Here is a 19,395-nt window from a genome sequence, read left to right on the forward strand (position 1 = left end):
TGGCTCACAAAGATTCTGCCTTCTTTCACCTGCCTTCAAGAGTTCCCCAAGAAGGATTAAAAGGATTAATAACTAATAATTAATACTTTGAAATAGGAAAAGGTCCAAAGGGGTGGGGGTGGTGGGAGGAGATGGGGAAAGGAAAGAGTGGAAAAAATTATGAGAAAAGAAAAAAAAATGAATGAAAACAAAGTCTATGTAAATAGGGAAGGGTGGTGGGGTGAAGGGCGCACAACAGGTAATGGGGAAAAAATAAGAACCAAGATACATCATGTACAGGTACAAGCACCCAGTGATAAATATAAACGTATTGTATACCTAAAATGTACCAATAAAAAAATTTAAGAAAAAATAAAGAAGAGTTCCCCAAGGTGGATTGTAGACACTGGCCTGTTTTTTTGTTTGTTGTTTTTTTCGAGACAGAATCTCACTGTGTAGTCCAGGCTGGCCTCAAACTCAAGGCGATCCTACTGCAGCTGAGTGCTGGGATTACAGGTGTGCACCACCACACTTGGCTGAGGTGCACATCTTTTAAATCCAAAAGCCTGATTTATGTTTCTTCTCCCTATTCTACCACAGTCCAGGCAACACTTTTTCCCCCTGTTCATGCCATCCTTTTGTTCCTGCTGACACAAACCAGTACTCCCTGAGCACACCTTTCCTGTTAACTTTAACTTCAATACCTGCAGCTGCTTTTTCTTTTACCATTGGATGTATTCTTGCAATTCTTTATTCGACATATGTAAGAATCTGGACTCTTATCCCTCCAACCCATCACACTCTGTATCAGCACTATCGCCAGAAAACCATAGGGTTCTGTGCTTCACTACGGTTGCTCAGGTGTCTCTGTCTCAGTGCAGCCTACTCTACAACCGGAATTTTTTTTTTTTTTTTTTTTGGTACCAGGGATGGAACTCAGGACCTTGTGCTTGCAAGGCAGGTGCCACTGAGCTAAATCCCCCACCCTACCATCACCGGATTTAAAATTGCACCTCTTGTATGGTGCTCTGGGAGGCTGAGGCAAGAGGATCACAGGTTTGACCCCACCCTAGAAAACTCAGCAAGACTTTAAAAAACCACAAAAATCCCTGAGTTCAACCTTCAATTCTATGAAAGAAGACAATAAACTGCATCTCTGCCCCATCTCTTGGGAAGCTGTTTCCACAGCCCTACTCATTTAGTGTAGTATTCCCTGCCCCTCTGCCCACTCTCCCTTCCGCCCACTGGAAAGTGAGTTACAGGAGGGCAGGGATTTCTTTTTCCTGGTGTCTTTCAAGCGACTTAAGCAGCATTTTACACACAGAAGATATTAAATATTTGGATGACTCTGAAACTATCCGATTTGACTTATTCCTTGTCTTTTTCACTGACTGGCCGACCGCGGCAGCCCCCACACCTCACGGTGCTGCGCAGCAAAAGTAAATACTTTCATTGGCTTTTGGTACTGGGAATCCAACTCGGGACCTTGCGCTTGCAAGACAAACGCCAGAACCACTGAGCTAAATCCCCAGCTTTTCATTGGCCTTTGTAAGCTTCCATTCAATAGTCCCCTCAGTGCCAAGTTCCTCCACACCCCACCCTTCAGGTCGGAAATGTCTCCAGCTTCCACTTCCGGACGTAGCAGCCACCACCACTCACAACCAAGGTGGCGTTTAAGGCGCCGTGCTGATGGCGTCACAGTACTGCCTGTTCTGATGTCATCTCCGCGCGCCGAGATTTGGACTGGCATGCTGGTCTCACGCAGCGGCGGTAGAGGGTCCAGACGGCAGTGACGTTGGCAACATGGCTGAAACTCCGGCTGGAGTGGGCCGCTTCAAGGCCAAGTAAGGCTGGGGCTGCGGGGGCCACCCGGGGACGGGCACGGGTTCGCTGCTGGAGGCGCGTGGAGCGATGCCGGCGGTGGACTGGGGACCCTTTCGGGTCTAGGAGGGCACCTGGCCCGCAGGGTTGTGAAAGAGGCTGCGGCGATGGAAAGCTGGAAAGCCGGCACCAACTCACAGACTGCTGTCTGGGAGGGAGGTGGGCTAGGTGCACTAGGTGTCGTTTACTTGCTTAGCGGAGGATCCTGTTTCAGTTCCGCGAAGTGGGAAAAACAAACCCCAAGGGAAGAAAAAGTGACGAGCGGAGCGCAAGTCGGGGCTGGTCCTGAATGATGCCGGGAGGTGAAGACCTGTCTGGGCAGGCTGTCCGGGGAGGTCTCTCCTGTTAACCCGCCCCTCCGGAGAATAGAAAGGGTCAGGAGGTGGGTGGGTACGCAGGGAGGCCTGAGTCCTGTGATTATTCAGGCCCTCAGCCTGTGCTGAATGACTAGTGCTGGAATAAACTCAGTCTATCAGTGACTGTAGGGCTTGGGTTGTGATAAGCACTAGCAAAGAAAGAATTAATGGGCCGGGGATTTAGCTCAGTGGTTCTGGCACCTGCCGCGCAAGCGCATGGTCTTGAGTTCGATTCCCCAGTACCCCCCCCAAAAAAAAAGAAAAGAAAAAGAAAGAAAGAATTAGTGGTGACAACACCCCTGTTGGAGAATTAGCTGGCAGGCAGGCTTCCTGGGGAGTGGAGGTGATCCAGCACTGGAATCTGAAGAGAGGGCCAGACCATACACAGGTCAAATGCAGAGGATAGAAGACTTGTCACAGGGCTGGGCCAGGAGCAAGGGGCTGCTGTGTCGGCTCAGAGAGCAAAGAAAGGTGGGCAGAGACCCTTCTGGGAAGTCTCAGGGATGTATTAGGAGAGGGGAGGCTTTTAAGCAGGCTGGTAAGATAGTTACTCTCCAGGTAACTGGCAGCAGGGTTGAGACAGTAGGTAGCATGCCCAGTGAAGAGGTTGGAACGGCCTTCTGGAGGAGATTGCAATGGCCTGAACCAGGGGGAGAGGGAGGGAAGAGAACAGTAGACAATATGAGATCACAGAAATGACAGCTGCTTGGGGAGGAGCATCAAGTGAAGCTAAGGTTAGAGGGTTCTAGGGTGCAGAGGAGTGGTGCTGTACCCCAGGGGGAAGATGCTGAGAAGGATGGTGCCCTAGATTCACTTACTTAGGGATGGCCTCCCAAGGCCCCTTGGTCTGGAGACTGCTACTGGGCTGCTTTGCTTGACTCAGGCCCACCTCTTACTGCTTCAAGAGCCTATGAAGATCACCTACCAGCCCATTGTCTCGGCCTTTCTGTAATGTGAAAGTACTGTAGTTCCACCTACACACAAAGTTATTTGTCCCTCTGGGTTGCCTGCTGCTGCCCTGGAATCCTGAAAGGGCAAGGGATTATTGGGTTCACCTCTGGGAGAACACTCAGCCCAGGACTAAGAACTAGTGGCTAAGAGAGTGATCACTTACTTCTTTCTTCCCTTCCTAGCTATGCTGTGGAGCGCAAGATTGAGCCTTTCTACAAGGGCGGGAAAGCACAGGTACCATCCCTGAAGTGAAGGTAGGGTCTGCATAGGGCTACCTAGTATTGCCTTAATCTGAGACTTCTGTGTCCCCAGCTGGACCAGACAGGCAAGCACCTCTTCTGCGTCTGTGGTACCAGAGTCAATGTCCTAGATGTGGCCTCTGGGACTATACTACAGAGCCTAGAACAGGTGAGAATAGGGTGGGCAAGGGTGAGGGGGTTAGTAGAAAGGGCAGCATGTTGTCATGGCACTCTGCTCCTGTTCTTTCCTTTAGGAGGACCAAGAGGATATCACTGCCTTTGACCTTAGCCCTGATGATGAGGTATGTGGGCCAGGGGAGGAAAGTGAGCTCTGGTACTTCCTCCCAAGCCAAGACATGAGGGTACCTCACCTGTGGGCTGAACTGCACCCTCCATCAGGTGCTGGTGACAGCCAGTCGGGCGCTGCTGTTGGCTCAGTGGGCTTGGCGAGGAGGCAGTGTTACTCGTCTATGGAAAGCAATACACACAGCCCCTGTGGCCACCATGGCCTTTGACCCTACGTCCACACTGCTAGCCACAGGTAGGGACCCAGCTGGGCAGGGGGGCTGGAAGGGACAGGGGCAGGGTCTTTGGACATACCCACTCCCTCACCTCAAGGATGTTCCTACAGGGGGCTGTGATGGAGCTGTGCGTGTCTGGGATGTTGTGCGGCACTATGGGACACACCACTTCCGGGGCTCACCTGGTGTTGTGCAGTGAGTGGGGCCATCAGAGGGTGGGAGCAGAGAAACCACTGATGGGTGGCCCAGCTCACCCATTCCCTGCCTGTCTGCAGTTTGGTGGCCTTCCACCCGGACCCCACTCGCCTGCTGCTCTACTCCTCAGCTGCGGATACTGCCATTCGTGTGTGGTCACTACAGGACCGCTCGTGCCTGGCCATGTTGACTGCTCACTATAGTGCCATCACCTCCCTGGCCTTCAGTGCTGATGGCCACAGCATGCTGAGGTGGGTGACAGGCAAAGCCTTGTAGGCCTTGGGAGGCAGGGAAAACGGGGTGCAAGGGCTTAGACTCCAGAACTGAGGGGGCTGTTTCTCCCCAGCTCCGGCCGTGACAAGATCTGCATTGTCTGGGACCTTCAGAGCTACCAAGCCACAAAGACTGTGCCAGTGTTTGAGGTACAGGTGACTGCGGGCCAGAGCCAGTGATGTGGGCCAGGGATGGAGTTGGGAATAGCTGCAATCTTTGAACTAATGCATCCTCAGAGTGTGGAGGCTGCTGTGCTGCTACCTGAGGAGTTAGCTCCTGCGCTAGGTGTGAAGAACTCAGGCCTGCACTTCCTGACAGCTGGTGACCAAGGTGTGTAGGGCTCGCCATGGGCAGGCCACAGGATTTGGGGTAGGCCTGTGGGTCTGTGAGTCCCAGCAGCTCTGTCCCCATGCAGGCATACTGCGTGTGTGGGAAGCAGCTTCTGGGCAGTGTGTGTATACTCAGCCAAAACTGCCAGGCCCAGGGCGAGAGCTGACCCACTGCTCCCTGGCCCACACTGCTGGCCTGCTCCTCAGTGTCACCGCCGACCACAACCTGATACTCTATGAAGCACGCTCCCTACAGCTGCAGAAACAGGTGAGCACATGTCCTTGCCCAGCCCAAGCTGAAGGTACCAGGCCTCCACTCATAAAGGGCCTGACTCATGTCCTTTTTTTTTGGTACCAGGGATCAAACTTGGGTCCTTGGGCTTGTGCAGCAGGCTGCAAAACCACTGAGCTAAATCCCCAGCCCTGACTCATGGCCTTCTTGACCTTCCCAGTTTGCAGGCTACAGTGAGGAGGTTTTAGATGTCCGGTTCCTTGGGCCCAAGGACTCCCACATCATTGTGGCCTCCAATAGCCCCTGCCTGAAAGTTTTTGAGCTACAGACATCAGCTTGCCAGATCCTCCATGGCCATACCGGCAAGTTGAGCCCACTGATACCCCTGAAACCCCATTCTGGGTTTGATTGTTGCCCATTCCCTCTACCTTACCATACTTGACCTCTGACCACTCCCTTTCTTTCATAGACATTGTCTTGGCCCTGGATGTGTTCCGGAAGGGGTGGCTCTTTGCCAGCTGTGCCAAGGTCAGTCCCCCAAAGGGTGTAGTACAGACTCTCTAGAAAATGAAGGTAATAGGACCACAGCCCAACCTCTCTCCTCAACTCCTCTTGTCCTCAGGATCAGAGCATCCGCATCTGGAGGATGAACAAGGCTGGCCAGGTGTCCTGTGTGGCTCAGGGTTCTGGACACACACACAGTGTGGGCACAATCTGCTGCTCCAGGTAGTAGGGTTGCAGGTGGATTCAGAAGTGTAGAAAAGGTGGAGACCCCAGCCTCCCAGTAGGGTTCCAGCTCATGGGTGGAGGGAAGAGAGAGCAGCTTGGGCGTTTTTCTTTGAGGCTCTAGCCCAGGGATGTAAGAGAATGGCTCCAGAGAGCCCAGGTGCCATGGGAGTGGGGAAGATTCCTTAGAAGTAACCTTGGGTTGCCAGGGATTTAGCTCAGTGGTTTCACCTCCTGCTTTGTAAGCACAAGGTCCTGAGTTCGATCCCCGGTACAAAAAAAAAAAAAAGTACCCTTGGGCAGAGAAAGTGGGGAGGCAGTATGCTGGAGAGGATGGCACTGAACAAGGCCCACTGGGAAAAAGCAAATCTTGCTAAGGGCTTGGGTCCCCTGGGGGAACCAAGTTGCCAGTATGGGGCACTGACAGTGGGTGGGCATGCAGAGGACCAGAGCCAGTTTGTATCCTTGGACTGTCCCACTGGTCTAGACCATAGTCCATGATGCCATTCCTATGATGTACTGACATTGCTGTCTGGGGCTCAGCAGTATCCTCTTTCCTATTGGGCTGTAGGCTGAAGGAGTCCTTTCTGGTAACGGGCAGCCAGGACTGCACTGTGAAATTGTGGCCCCTCCCTGAAGCCCTCCTATCCAAGAGCACAGCCCCAGACACTGACCCCATCCTTCTGCAGGCCCAGGCCACCCAGCGCTGTCATGACAAGGTGACCATGCATGACCTCTGGGGTGGCAGTGCCCAAGTCCTTGCTGGGGTAGTGGTCTGAGTTACCACCTTTTCCCATCACCAGGACATCAACAGTCTGGCTGTTGCTCCCAATGACAAGCTGTTGGCCACGGCCTCACAGGACCGCACAGCCAAACTCTGGGCCCTGCCACAGTGCCAGCTTCTGGGTGTTTTCTCAGGCCACCGACGTGGCCTCTGGTGTGTTCAGTTCTCACCCATGGATCAGGTGCTGGCCACAGCCTCAGCTGATGGCACCATCAAGCTCTGGTCCCTGCAGGACTTCAGCTGCCTCAAGGTAAACAGCATCCCCTCTAGTCCAGGGTCCCCTGGTGACATCTCACCAGGAGACATCTCATGTCCCCACCCTTCCCCCACAGACATTTGAGGGGCATGATGCTTCTGTGCTGAAGGTAGCCTTTGTGAGCCGTGGCACACAGCTGCTGTCTAGGTGAGTGCACCAGGGCCTAGGTGGGGGTGAGGTGGGGTAGGGAACAGGCTCCTCCTACTAAGCTCCCCCCACTCATCCCAAACCCAGTGGCTCAGATGGGCTTCTGAAGCTTTGGACCATCAAGAACAATGAGTGTGTACGGACACTGGATGCCCATGAGGACAAGGTCTGGGGATTACACTGCAGCCAGCTAGACGACCACGCCCTCACTGGTGGCAGCGACTCCCGAGTCATTCTCTGGAAGGTTGTGGCCCCTGAGAGTAGGGGTGGGCAAGGCAAGTAATAGGGACAGCTGTCTAACCCCATTCTCATCCCAGGATGTGACCGAGGCAGAACAGGCAGAGGAGCAGGCCAAGCAGGAGGAGCAGGTGGTCAAGTAAGCACGGGCTCTGCAGCAGCACCCCCATGCGCTAAGGAGTGTCTGTATACCCCCGCTTTATGGCATAAGGACACTGAAGCTGGGGGCTGAGCTCACACCAGTGGGTGCTAGGTGCTGGCCTCCTGACTACCTTCAGCCCCAGAGTCCAAATGGCCCCTGTCCTTTTCTTCCCATCACCAGGCAGCAAGAACTGGATAACCTGCTCCATGAAAAGCGGTACCTGCGGGCACTAGGCCTGGCCATCTCCCTGGATCAGCCCCACACTGTGCTGACAGTTATCCAGGGTCAGTGCTTGCCTCAGGGGCAGGCTAGGGCTGGGGTAGACTCGAGACCATCGAACCCCTTCCTGGAGCTCAGACTTGCCTCCTCCCACAGCCATTCGGAAGGACCCAGAGGCCTGTGAGAAGCTAGAAGGCACTGTGCTCCAACTGCGTCGAGACCAGAAAGGTCTTGGGCATGTGGGCTGGAGCCAGTTAGCAGGAGTGGCCTGGTGGGCAGGAGGAGGGTAGAATATCCTTGCAGGCAGGGTGACTGTCCCTATTGCCCACAGAGGCCCTGCTGCGTTTCTGTGTCACATGGAACACCAACTCCCGGCATTGCCATGATGCACAGGCAGTGCTGAGTGTGCTGCTGCAACATGAGGCCCCTGAGGAACTTCTGACCTATGAGGGTATGCGGGCTGCACTTGAGGCCCTGCTTCCCTACACTGGTAGGTAGGCACAACCTGGGTATCGGAGCAGCCTGGTGGGCTCATGCATTTCCTGACCTCCCTCTGTCCTCTCCAGAGCGGCATTTTCAGAGGCTCAGCCGGACACTCCAGGCAGCTACCTTCTTGGACTTCCTATGGCACAACATGAAGCTGTCCCCTCTCCCTGCTCCCCCCTCAGCTCTCTGAGACACATAAAGGCATACTTTCCCTATCCACACTGCATCTGGGCTGTCTTCCCCCAGGTCCCTAGCCACAACCTTCACCAACCAAGATGCACCTTGGTGCCTGATGGTCTCGATGTGTCAGATCACCCCACCCCAACCCCAGCCTGGCTGAGGTTACACGGGCCCTCCTGTCAGCACAGTGAGACCAGGTGGAGTCATCCAGAAATTTTACTCAAAGGAAATTGGAATTCCCCCTCCCACCCTCATCCATTCCTTTCCCAGGCCTGGGGATGATGCAGCCATCTGCCATCTGAGATCTGGATCCTGAACATTCTGCTTGACCTGGGGTTGGGATACACAGCCAGCTTCTCTGCAGAGTGAGCCCACAACCTCAAGGAGGGTTATGAGGCCCTGAGTTCCACACCAGTGCCCTACGAGTGATAGTGCAGCAGCGACTCTGAATGGCACTCAGCAGAGGGCGGGTGGGCACAGGAGGTGAACTGGTAGTAGCCTTGTTTTCCCTGTCCTCCCTGCCAAGGATTGCTGGCCCACTCAAGAATGCACCCAGTCTTTCAGGTTGCAGCAGTACTGAGGGGAGCAGACCAGCCCTGTCGCAGTACCTGAAGAGTGGGGCTTGGTCAGAGATGGCCCCTTCCCCATTCCTTTGGCTGGGTCTGCCAAAGCCCCACCCTCACACACCTGCACAGCCACCATCCACGGTCAGAAGTTTCTAACACCTGCACACGGGCCCCTGCTGGCACTGACAGCTCATCAGCACGGCTCCCCTTGTAGGCGCGGGAAATACAGAACTGGGTCCCTGAGAGTGAATGTTTGTGGGTCATGGTAGTGTAGCAAGAGGCCAGGGGCTCCAGTCTTTCCTGCAGTAGCCTCCCCTGGCATCCAGGGTCACTCTGAAACCTACTCAGCTTCACTGCAGCTGTGGGCATCAAGCATATGCCACTGCCTCCCTCCCCATTTGGGGGCTGTCCTCAGGCCTGGGGTTGGGGTAGGGTCATACCACTGCTTCCCTGCGTTAGGCCCACCTCATGGGCCACCTCCTCCAGATAGGGAGCTGGAAACCAGGCCTTTTGCTGGTCTTCGTTCTCCACTAGCCACCAGCCTGTGCTCAAGGCGAGGGAGGGGTTTGGGTTCTGAGGCCAGCTCCAATCCAGGGGACAGGAGGGGAAGTCCCCAGTCCCTGTTATCCCTACCTGAGGGGTGTCGTAGCAGCACATCCAGGCTTTCCCGGGCCTCTGCATGGAAGGGCCTGCCTTTTGTGTCCTGGGTGTGAAAGGGCTGTACGCAGCAGAGGCTCTGAGCCTCCAGGCTATGGATGGTGAGGCTGTCCAAAGGGCGGGGTGAGGGCTCTTCTGGGGCAGGCAAAATCACCGTGCTGGGGAGGACAGCCAGCATAGGTAACAAGTGAGTGGGGAGCGTGGGAATGGGCCCACCACCCACCAGGAATTGGCCCAGGCTCCCAATTATGGCCTCTTAATGCCTCTGTGGGCTAGGAAAAGGGGCTAGTCAGGCACCTGCCAGGAGGCAGTGCAGATTCCAGGTCTCGGGCTTGTGGCGCAAAGAAACCTGTGAGCACTGGGCTCCTCGACACTCGCTCCACAGTGGCCAGAAGCGCCTGTGCATAGGTCTCCAACAGCCGCAAGCGCGCCAGACCTCGGCCCACGCGCCCTCCGCGGGAAAGCAGTGGTGCGTCTGCGGGCACAACAAAGACATTACGGGAATCCGCAAGCCCCGCCCCAGGCTTTGCTTTCCTCGAACCTCCTGGGACTCTGGTGGTCTGACCTGGCAGCTTGGGGAGAAGGCGATCAGATCTCCGCAGCAGGCCTGCCTCCACTGGAAAGGTCTCCTTGAGGGTCTTCTGATAAGGACAGTGGGGTGTTGGTCTCTGAGAGAGCGGTGTACACCCAGGGAGAGTGGAGGTCATAGGGGCTGGAAGCCTTCAGAAAAAAGAGAGGCCCTCCGGCGGGAGTTGCCACCCCATTAGTGTGGCCCCAGAGTTACTTGCCTGAAGTTGCCTGAACTCATCCCAGTTCCTGCACACAAAGGTGTCACTGCCATCCGACCAGTGCACGGAGAAGGCGAACATCTGGGTGACGAAAGGTTAAGGGTCCCTAGGAGAAGCTGGACAGGACACCCCCTTGGGACAAGCAGGGACCCTGTGCCATCATACCTGAGGCCGCTCCATCTGCACCAGTGCTGCCGCCCTTACTGACACCAGGTGCCGGGAACTTGCCATCACTGCAGCCTCCATCTTTAGTGATTCTGGAGTGCTGGGGAGTGGCAGAGGTTATGCTGCCTCCCAGTCCTCAAGGGGGCTCTGAGCAGTTAAACTACCCGGAAGACTGGCCTGAGTGGAATTCCCCGCCCACGCCCCAAACTGAGTCCCTGTGCAGTTACCACGCCCCTGGTCTTTCAGAGTTTCCTTGGACTCTCCTATGCCCCAGATCTAGGGGATTCCAGTTACAGGAACGCCAGGTTTTAGGGGGAACTGAAGGTAAGGACAAGGAAGCGGGGATAAGCTGCCTGCCCTGGAAGTGTGCAAGACAGTCTTGAATCTAGACGGGCTCTAGAGGGGGTGGGACTGCCATCTGAGTCCCATCCTCCAGGATATGACCTTGGGAAAAGAGAAGGAAGGCTCTTCAAAGCGCTGCCTCACTCCTTCCCTTGGGACCCCCTGGCCCTCCTGCCAGGACCCTCCCAGTACAAGTATCTCCCTACTTCCTCCTCTTCCCATCTCTCTCCTCCCTTGTCCTCTCCCTCTCCCCATCTTACCCTGCTCTGCAATTTTTAGGCTCAACAGCTCTGTCTCTGAATTCCATGGGGCTCTCCATGCCCTTGCCATCTGGAACCAATGGCCCAGTGCTCAGTGCAAGTGCTTTTTCCAGTTTAATCCTATTGTGAGAAGGTCTCTTAATGTCCCTCAGATATTACTTAGACCCTGTTTCTCAAGTCCCAAGTCTCACCAGTCCAAGGGACCCCTCCCCACTCTCCTTTCCCAACTCAGGCAGAAAAACTCAAAAGTATCTGGGTGAGCAAGGTGGTACATAATTCTAAGTACTTGGTAGGCTAAGGCAAGAGGATAGAAAGTTCATGGTGGTCTAGGCAATTTATTGATACCCTGCCTCAAAATTTAAAAATCGCTGGGCATGTAGCTTAGTGGTAGAACATTTGCACATACGAGTATAGGGTTAAATGCCTAGTATAGAAAAAACACCTCGATCTGTTTAACACAAATTTCCTTTTTGACTTGAAGACATTAAGAGACCCTCCCACATTAGGATAAAACCAGAGAAAGCACTTGCACTGAACGGTGAGTCACTGGTTCCAGATGACAAAGGCATGGAGCCCCACAGAATTCAGAGACAGAACTACTGGTCCTAAAATATGGCTGAGATCAAATTTCCCTACTCCAGGCTCTCCAAAGTGGTCATTATGTGGGGCATCACTCCAGGAAATTGCCTTGGTCTGAATAAAGGGCTTTTGTGTGCTCTACCATTGGCTTTCTCTGAAGTCCTGAAACGCTTCCTGTTCTTGGCCCAGGCAGTGAACACCTACTGACACAGGTGAATGCCGGGTGCCTTCAGCACAGCTGTTACCCTCCCCTCTCAACTTCAGCTGAGGGCCCAGCTGGCCTGATGAGGTCCAAGGTAGCACAGACCCTATTCCCCTGTGCAGGGATCTAGTTTGACATGACTATAGCCATTGACCTCACCCTCATCTGGGCTACCAGGAAATACTGGCAAAAACTTAAACACTAGAAGATAAATGATGTCACGAAGATGATCAGTCCAGCATTTCCTGCTGGGCAGTAACACCCAGACAGTCTCGGAACTGACACTTCACATAGTTTTGAGATAGTCCATGTACATTCTGATGGGCCTTGGGTGACCTTCGTGTAGTTTAGCACAGAAGCCTCTTTATTTTGCCTCAGGGTGTGGCAATCTTGTCTGCTGCACCCAAGACATACTTTGGTCTGTAAGTCCCTAAGGAATTACATTTTGTGCAGTCTTGAATCTGTCTGCTTCTTCCATCTCTCAGTATCTGTCTTTAGTGATGGGCTCTTTTCTTTCCTTCCTTCCTTCCTTTCTTTCTTTTTATTTTTCTACAGGGGCTCAGTATGTAGTTCAGGCTGGCCTGGAACTTGTGGTGATCCTCCTACCTCAGCCTCACAAATGCTGAGACTACAGGGGTATGCAACCACACCCAGCATGATTGGTTTTTTTGTTTTTGGTTTTTTTTTGGTACTGGGGATAGAACTCAGGACCTTGCACTTGCAAGGGAGGCTCGGTGCCACTGTGCTAAATCCCTGGCCCATGATTAGTTCTTATATACAGATTTTTCACAGACATCTAGAAAGATAGGAGGAGGAGGAGGAAGGCCAGGCACAGCCAGAGAGCTAGAAGGATTGTGAGGCTCTCTCCAACTGACAACCCCCACCAAACCTGGATCTTTCCACATTTTCCTCTCCATCACCTTTACTTTCTCTCACACAAAAAAATGCAACACGCCAGGCATGGTGGCAGACACCTGTCATCCCAGCACTCTGGAGGCTGAGGCAGGAGGATTACTGCAAGTTCAAGGCCAACCTGACCTACATAGTGAATTCAAGGCCAGCCTGAACTACAAAGTGAGACCCTGTCTCAAAAAACTACAACCACCCCATCACTGCTGTGGATGGCAGGCCATCCCTTGTCCCTAAGAAATCCACTGTACATATGATACCCAGAGAATCTTGGAATAGTGGAGATTGGATCAGGTAAACCAGGTGCAGTGGCTCATGCTTATAATCCTGGCACTCAGGTAGACTCAAGCAGAAGGATCACAAGTTCAAGTCCTACTTGGGCAACTCAGTGAGACCGTGGTTCAGAAAAAGCAAAAGGGCTGGGATGTAGCTCAGGGATAGAACACTCCTGAGTTCAATCCCCCAGTGCCCAGGGGAAAAAAAAGGTATCAGGTCAAAGTAGTCCTGCTCCAAACTATCCAGTACCTTTCCATTGCTCTTAGAACAAATCCCAATTCCATGGCAGCTGACAAAGTCCTTGGTGGGACCTTGCCCAACTGTGGATCTCCCCCTCCCACCTCCTTCCCAGACTCCTGCCCCAATTGGGCTTTTTGCTCCTGAAAAATGTCAAGATCTTCTCATCTTAGGTTTGGTCTTGAAGGGGCTCCTTAGCTGACCTCTATACCTTCAGGCCTCTGCCTAATGGGTTCCTCCTCAAGAAGGCCTTCCATATTTTCTACACCCTGTACATGGCCCCATCACAGTTTGTAAGTGAACATTTATCAGTGTAATTCTTTAGTTTTTCTGTCTTTTTTGTTTGGTTTGTTGGTTTGTTTATTTATTTATGGAGACAGGGTCTCAGGATGGGGATTTAGCTCAGTGGTTCTGGCACCAGCCTCCCTGGTACCAAAAAAAAACAAAAAAAAACTTCTGCACTGCAAGAGAAACCACGAAGAGCTAAGAGACAACCGACAATGAGGAGACAGGGTCTCATTTTGTAGTGCAGGCTGGCCTCAAACTAACAATCCTCCTGCTTCAACATTTGAAGTGCTGGGATGTTATTTTTTTTATTCTATCTTTTTTTTTTTTTTTTTTGGTTTTGGTTTTTTTTTTTGGTACTGGGGATCAAACTCGGGACCTTGTACTTTCGAGGCAGGTGGTGGCACCACTGAGCTAAATCCCCGGCCCTTTTTATTTTATCTTGATCACTGTTTGGACTATGAGCTAAGGAGGTAATGGATGGATATTTGTTCCTTGTCCTGCCCAGTACCTGGAGTAGCACTTGGTTTTGGGTTTTTTTGTTTTTTGTTTGGTACTGGGGATCGAACTCGGGTCCTTGTGCTTGCACAGCAGGCGGCGAAACCACTGAGCTAAATCCCCGGCCTGGAGTAGCACTTGGGACAGAGTATGTACTACACAAATTTTTATAAAATGACTACAAGGAGGTAGAGGAATCTTGGAGGCCACTATCTAGGTGGATTTAATAATCCTTTATCCCTGGGCTGGTCCTGGTGCTGCATGCCTGTAATCCCATCACTTGAGTGGCTGAGACAGGAGGATCGCTCTGAGTCTGAGTTACATTTCAAGTTAAAGGCCAGCCTGAACTGCATAGGGAGACCTTGTCTCAAAAAAAAAAAAAAATCCTTTATCCAAGCAGGCATGATGGTGAGTGCCTGAAATCCCAGCACTGTGGGAGGCTGAGGCAAGAGGATTACAAATTTGAGCCCAGCCTGGGCAATTTAGCGATTTATTGAGACCATGTCTAAAAACAAAACAAAACACAACACCAAAAAACAGGTTAAGGATGTAGCTCAGTGCAGAGCCCCTAGGTTCAATCCCCATTACCGGCAAAACAATAAAAACAATAATATGGACCAGGCCTGGTGGCGCACACCTGTAACCCCAGCACTTGGGAAACTGAGGTAAGAAATCTCTGTGGCAAGAGGATCCCTGCAAGTCTGAGGCCAGCCTAGGCTACCTAGTGAGTTCAAGAACAGCCTGAACTACATGGCGGGCGAGACTGTCTCAAAGAACCAAAAAAACCCCAAAGTAATCTTTTGCCCAAGATGTGAAATAGCTGGGAACGCTCCCCTTCTTCTGCAACTTCGCTCGCACGCATTCCCAAGGTGCCCTGTAGCTCCTGGGCCCTAGAGCCTTCGGACCTCTATGCTGTCACGCGGCTCCCGGGGTTGCCATGGCGCCAGTAGAAGGCTGCAGGGTGTGCTGCCCAGCTGAGGGCACCTTGGGAGGGGGGCGATGGGGGCGTCGCGGGCCGCATCCTGGACCTCGACTGGGCCTCAGCCCGAGAGCTCAACGCGGCCACGGCGCTATTTCCACAGCACGCTGATCTTTTACTGGAGGAAACGCGAGCGCCGCAATGGACGGCGAACGACAAGCCCAGTCCAGGGAACGAGGTTCAGGGGCACTAGCTAGCCCCAGGCCTCCGGCCCCAACGTCGCCTCGGCCCCGGGCCCCGGCTGCCGGCTCCACCTGGGCCTTCTGCCCCGCCTCGCCCAGCCCTCTGGCCTCGGGCTCCGCCTCTCCCGAGCCCGCTCCGCAGCCTCCGACCCCGCCTCGACTCCGTGGCCCACCCCGGCGCCGGGCCCCTCTTCGCCTTCAGGCCACGCCTCGGGTCTCGGTTCTTTCGGGTGGCCTGGAGGCCGATTTGGCGGCCCAGCTGGAACCCGGCCTGGCCCGGCAGGCTGTGCGCGGACAAAATGGCGGCGCCCGGCGAGCAGGAGCGCTCGTTCTACGGCAGTCTCTTTTCCTTCCTCCCTGGTGGCACGCGGTCTGAGGGGACTGACGACCTGGTGACAGACGCGCGGGGCCGCGGCGCGGGGCGCAAGGACGCCGCCACTCTGGCCTCGTCTCCCGGCCAGGCGCCGGCCTCAGAGTCCTCGGGCACCCATGACGCCTCACGTAGGCGGCCCTGCCGGGCCTGCGTAGACTTCAAGACGTGGATGAGGACGCAGCAGAAGGTGCAGGTTCCCCGCGCGACCTCTGAGCTCCGGCCCTCGGCCCCATGCCTTGTTATTGGGAGCCCGGGGCAGACATCCTATGGGTTCACGCCCCCGGGGTTGGCTGTGCCTAAACTCTGCTCCCCACCCCACCCCACCCCACCCGTAGGCCTGAACTTTGAGCTTTCAGCCGCTCGCGGGCCCAATTGTTTGAGGACTTCTGTCCTTAGGCTGTGGGCTTTCGTCTGGGGCTGGAAAAAGAGTACTTTGATTTTTTTTGAACCGGTGGTCTTGTGCATGCTAAGCTAGTGCTGTACCCAGAGCTACGTCGAAAGGGGGATATTTGTGGGTCTGTGGTTGGGGGAGAATGAACTGACCCTTAGTCGGCCTACTTCTGCAGCGGGACAAGAAGTTTAGGGAGGATTGTCCACAGGATCGCGAGGAACTGGGTCGTCACAGCTGGGCTCTGCTCCACACCCTGGCTGCCTATTACCCGGACCAGCCCACCCCAGAACAGCAGCAAGACATGGCCCAGTTCATCCATTTATTTTCCAAGTTTTACCCGTGTGAGGAGTGTGCTGAAGACATAAGGGAGAGGTAAGCTGTGACCACTCTCTGCAGGCAACAGAACCGAAGGGCTGTGATCCATTGGTGGATGGCACAGAAAGCCTAGCAAAATGGATACAGATGTGGCAGAGGATTGCCTAGGAGCAAGGACTACCACCTGGGAGAGGACTGGTCACATGAGCTTTCTCCTTTCTCCTCAGAGGCTGAGCTGCCTGGATCCACCCTTGGGTGCCTGCTGGTTTTTGGCAGCAGCCATACTTCCCGGAAGTGCTTCCCTGATGGGTGCCTTGCTTTGCACTCATGGACAGGCTAGCTAGGGCTCCACTTTGCCTAACTGATGGAAGTGGATTGCTGGTTTTAAGACCTTGGGAACATACTACTTTGCTCCCCCCAACTACCTCTTCCCCATCAAGGCACCCAAAGGTCAAGCCTATTCCCTGATAGGTGGTTTGAGCTTGGACGTGGGGTACAGCTGCCGATGCAGTTTAAAGCCTGGGCAACTAGAATGAGGTTTCTTATTTTATTTATTTTTTGGTACCAGGGACCAAACTCAGGTCCTCGTGCTTTCGAGGCAGGCGGCAGAACCACTGAGCTAAATCCCCGGCCCTTAATAGAAGTTTCTTGTTGAATTGGGGCAGCAGGCTTCAGGTGCTGTTTGCAGTTATGAGGCTGTGCGTGGCCCCACCTCTGCACGGCCCCACCTCTGCACTTTGCCTGAGGCCAGAGACACTGAGCTGAGGCTTCCTGATTTTTACAAGGTTATAAAGTTAACCTGGTCTGTGCTTTATTTTAATGTCTTGCCCTGAGCATTTGTTAGGGTTTGCCAAGCTCCCCAAGGGGATGTGTGGAGCAGCCCTGGAAGTCCACACCCAGTAAACCATGGGGTCAGCTCTGTTCTTGGAATTCCTGTACCTTAGAGCATAAGGGCACACCCAGGTATGACTCACTGCAGCATTCAGCTCCCTCCCAAGGAGATGACACTGCCTTCTTCTATCGTCTTTCTTGTGCTCCCCACACAGGATAGGCAGGAACCAGCCAGACACTCGAACTCGGGCGTCCTTCACCCAGTGGCTATGCCATCTGCACAACGAGGTGAACCGAAAACTGGGCAAGCCCGACTTCAACTGCTCGCAGGTGGATGAACGCTGGCGTGATGGCTGGAAGGACGGCTCCTGTGACTAAAGGAGGGCCAGCCTGGGTGGAGAGGGGTGAGGCACTGATTAAAGTGCATCTGAACCGGAGCCTGTTGTGTCTCAGTAGGACAGTCCCCAGGACACTGCCCACAGAGGTCCTCCCCTCCGGCACAATACAGAAGTGGAGGTGCCCACTGAAAGCACTCTGTGGCCTCAGCTGAGGCTCCAAGGGACTGACGGTGATGGAGGCAGGAGCAGTCATGCTTGCCACTTGCCTCCTGCCCCAACTCCACAACATGCACCTAGTTCCCCCAAAAGGAAGACAAGGGGCATGGTTGGGGTTCCCTGTGCCTGCTCCGTGAGGCCATGCCATTGCCTTCCCACTGAGAAGCTGGGGATCCCTCAATGGCTGTGCTGTTGCTGCTTCTGGAATAAGGCCTGCTGTGTGCTTAGTCTCCACAGGGAAAGCTCAGGCAGAGTTTTTCTCTGAGGGTCCACTCACCGTGCTACTCACTTCCCAGCAGGCACATGGTCTTTCACAGTGGTGGCAGGCTTGTCCGAAGAGGATCCTGGGGACAGCTTCCTTAGAGTTTTGAGACCAAAATAAAATGCTGGGGAAGTGACTGAAGTGGTGTTTTCATTGTGCTTTGTTCTGGGACTTTGTTTTTCTCCTCTTCTTCCTCTTTTTTTTTTTGAGACAGTACATTGATATATAGTTCAGGCTGGCCCTGAACTCCCTGTGTAGTCCAGGCTATTCTCAAACTTGTGTCGATCCTCCTGCCTCAGCCTCAACCTCCAGAGTGCTGGGATTATAGCCATGTGCCACCATGCCTGGCTCTCCCCCTTTTCTGCTCAGCTGTGTTCTCCTGTCGGATTCTGGCTTCTGAAAGGAGCAGTGCCTCAAAGTGGGAGGCCAGGGTTATCCCAAAAATAGCAGCTGGAAGTTGCTCTTTGCACCAGTAAGACAGATAAGGTGATGAATTTAGTTAAGTTTGGGGTGACCTAGACCCTGGATCTGCTCAGCACCACCTGTCCCCAGCCCTTGGCTCCCAACCAGAGTAGCCAAGCAGCAGTGTGTGTCCCTGTCCCATGATCATAAAGCTCTAGTCTTTTTTTTTTTTTTTTTTTTGGTACTGGGGATGGAGCTCAACACCTTGCCCTTTTGCTTGTGAGGCAGGCAGCGGCACCACTGAGCTAAATCCCTGGCCCTGGCCCTGCCCCTAGTCTCTTTCATCCCTATTGTCAGCCTCTCCTGGGTCAGAATCAACTTTGGCAAGGCCTCCTGTTCCTTCAACAGAGGAGCTGAAGTACCTTCACCTGAAGGGCCCCATTGGACATGCTGGCTTCTGCAGGTGCTGCCCAGAGGGGCCAGTTGACACAAATGAGATCAAGCAGCCAGCAGAGAAGTTACTCATCCGCCAGGCACAGGGCTGACTTTTCTTAAGGCCTAACGTAGCTTAATGCACATTTGCTGGGGATTCAAGTGCCCTCTGGAAGCTGTGTTCAGTTCAGGATGAGATGCCTGCATTTTCATGCCCTCCTTTCCTTTTGCACTTCCCTTTGTTCCTAACTGGCTTCCCCATAGTTAGTGTCTGTCTGTCTGTCTGTCTGTCTGTCTCTCCCTCTCTCTTGTCTCTCTGATACACTCTTCACCAGAGTATTTTCCAGGGCATGGGCTAACACAGTCCAAGAGAAGGTTCTGGGTCAAGCTGCCATTTGAGTGCTGTCAGCATCTAGAATAAGGGAGCTGTTACACAGAGAGAAGAGTCCAAGGACAGGACCTGGGCCCCTAAGGCTTGTAGGTCTGGCAGGAAAAAGCACCTGAAAAGGGCTGCCAAGAAAGGGTATATGAAGGCTGGGGATTTAGCTCAGTGGTTCCGGCGCCTGCCTCAAGCGCAAGGTCCCAAGTTTGATCCCCCATACCAAAAAAAAAAAAAAAGTACATGATGGATGGAGATGGAGCTCAGTAGTAAAGTACTTGCTTGGCATGATTAGACCTGCCTCTGAGACTGGCAGGTGGAAGTTTGAGGCAGTTAGGAGCTTTTGGGGGGTTTCAGAGGGACAGAAAAGAGGTGTTGAAAGCAGAGGATGACAACTC

At 53.6% G+C, this 19,395-nt stretch overlaps 3 protein-coding genes across 11 annotated transcripts; 2 read left to right on the plus strand and 1 right to left on the minus strand.

The window, feature by feature from the left end:
- Nucleotides 1–1,587: 1,587 nt before the first annotated feature.
- On the plus strand, nucleotides 1,588–8,170 carry Tbl3 (transducin beta like 3). Of its 2 annotated transcripts, none has more exons than XM_004873675.4 (22): nucleotides 1,588–1,823; nucleotides 3,350–3,401; nucleotides 3,480–3,575; nucleotides 3,661–3,708; nucleotides 3,806–3,947; nucleotides 4,038–4,122; nucleotides 4,203–4,373; nucleotides 4,469–4,544; nucleotides 4,632–4,725; nucleotides 4,811–4,992; nucleotides 5,177–5,318; nucleotides 5,426–5,484; nucleotides 5,579–5,682; nucleotides 6,254–6,401; nucleotides 6,486–6,716; nucleotides 6,799–6,869; nucleotides 6,957–7,113; nucleotides 7,187–7,245; nucleotides 7,429–7,532; nucleotides 7,624–7,695; nucleotides 7,799–7,957; nucleotides 8,034–8,170. In XM_004873675.4, exons 1-22 carry the CDS (start codon nucleotides 1,783–1,785, stop codon nucleotides 8,141–8,143), a joined length of 2,403 nt encoding a protein of 800 aa, XP_004873732.1. In that variant the 5' UTR covers nucleotides 1,588–1,782; the 3' UTR covers nucleotides 8,144–8,170. The 2 variants fall into 2 exon arrangements, with proteins under 2 accessions (XP_004873732.1, XP_021107095.1); XM_021251436.2 differs by having other exon boundaries at nucleotides 1,671–1,823; nucleotides 7,799–7,918.
- Nucleotides 8,171–8,331: 161 nt separating this feature from the next.
- Noxo1 (NADPH oxidase organizer 1) lies at nucleotides 8,332–10,559 on the minus strand. Of its 7 annotated transcripts, none has more exons than XM_087203010.1 (8): nucleotides 10,310–10,557; nucleotides 10,145–10,225; nucleotides 9,922–9,997; nucleotides 9,654–9,831; nucleotides 9,333–9,514; nucleotides 9,165–9,241; nucleotides 8,821–8,938; nucleotides 8,332–8,741 (listed from the first exon to the last, which is right to left on the minus strand). In XM_087203010.1, exons 1-7 carry the CDS (start codon nucleotides 10,388–10,390, stop codon nucleotides 8,852–8,854), a joined length of 762 nt encoding a protein of 253 aa, XP_087059136.1. In that variant the 5' UTR covers nucleotides 10,391–10,557; the 3' UTR covers nucleotides 8,332–8,741; nucleotides 8,821–8,851. The 7 variants fall into 7 exon arrangements, with proteins under 7 accessions (XP_087059136.1, XP_004873733.1, XP_087059131.1 ...); XM_004873676.4 differs by having other exon boundaries at nucleotides 9,140–9,241; nucleotides 10,310–10,556; XM_087203005.1 differs by having other exon boundaries at nucleotides 9,140–9,241; nucleotides 9,654–9,997; nucleotides 10,310–10,558.
- A 4,262-nt stretch (nucleotides 10,560–14,821) lies between these two features.
- Gfer (growth factor, augmenter of liver regeneration) lies at nucleotides 14,822–17,925 on the plus strand. 2 transcript variants are annotated; one of them, XM_004873672.4, is made up of 3 exons: nucleotides 14,822–15,618; nucleotides 15,998–16,194; nucleotides 17,184–17,925. In XM_004873672.4, exons 1-3 carry the CDS (start codon nucleotides 15,358–15,360, stop codon nucleotides 17,344–17,346), a joined length of 621 nt encoding a protein of 206 aa, XP_004873729.2. In that variant the 5' UTR covers nucleotides 14,822–15,357; the 3' UTR covers nucleotides 17,347–17,925. The 2 variants fall into 2 exon arrangements, with proteins under 2 accessions (XP_004873729.2, XP_004873730.2); XM_004873673.4 differs by having other exon boundaries at nucleotides 15,183–15,618; nucleotides 16,031–16,194.
- Nucleotides 17,926–19,395: the final 1,470 nt, after the last annotated feature.

This window comes from Heterocephalus glaber, unplaced genomic scaffold (assembly GCF_053883595.1).
Source record: "Heterocephalus glaber isolate CG9 unplaced genomic scaffold, H.glaber_assembly_v1.0 deba00001781, whole genome shotgun sequence".
Taxonomy (NCBI): Eukaryota; Metazoa; Chordata; class Mammalia; order Rodentia; family Bathyergidae; genus Heterocephalus; species Heterocephalus glaber.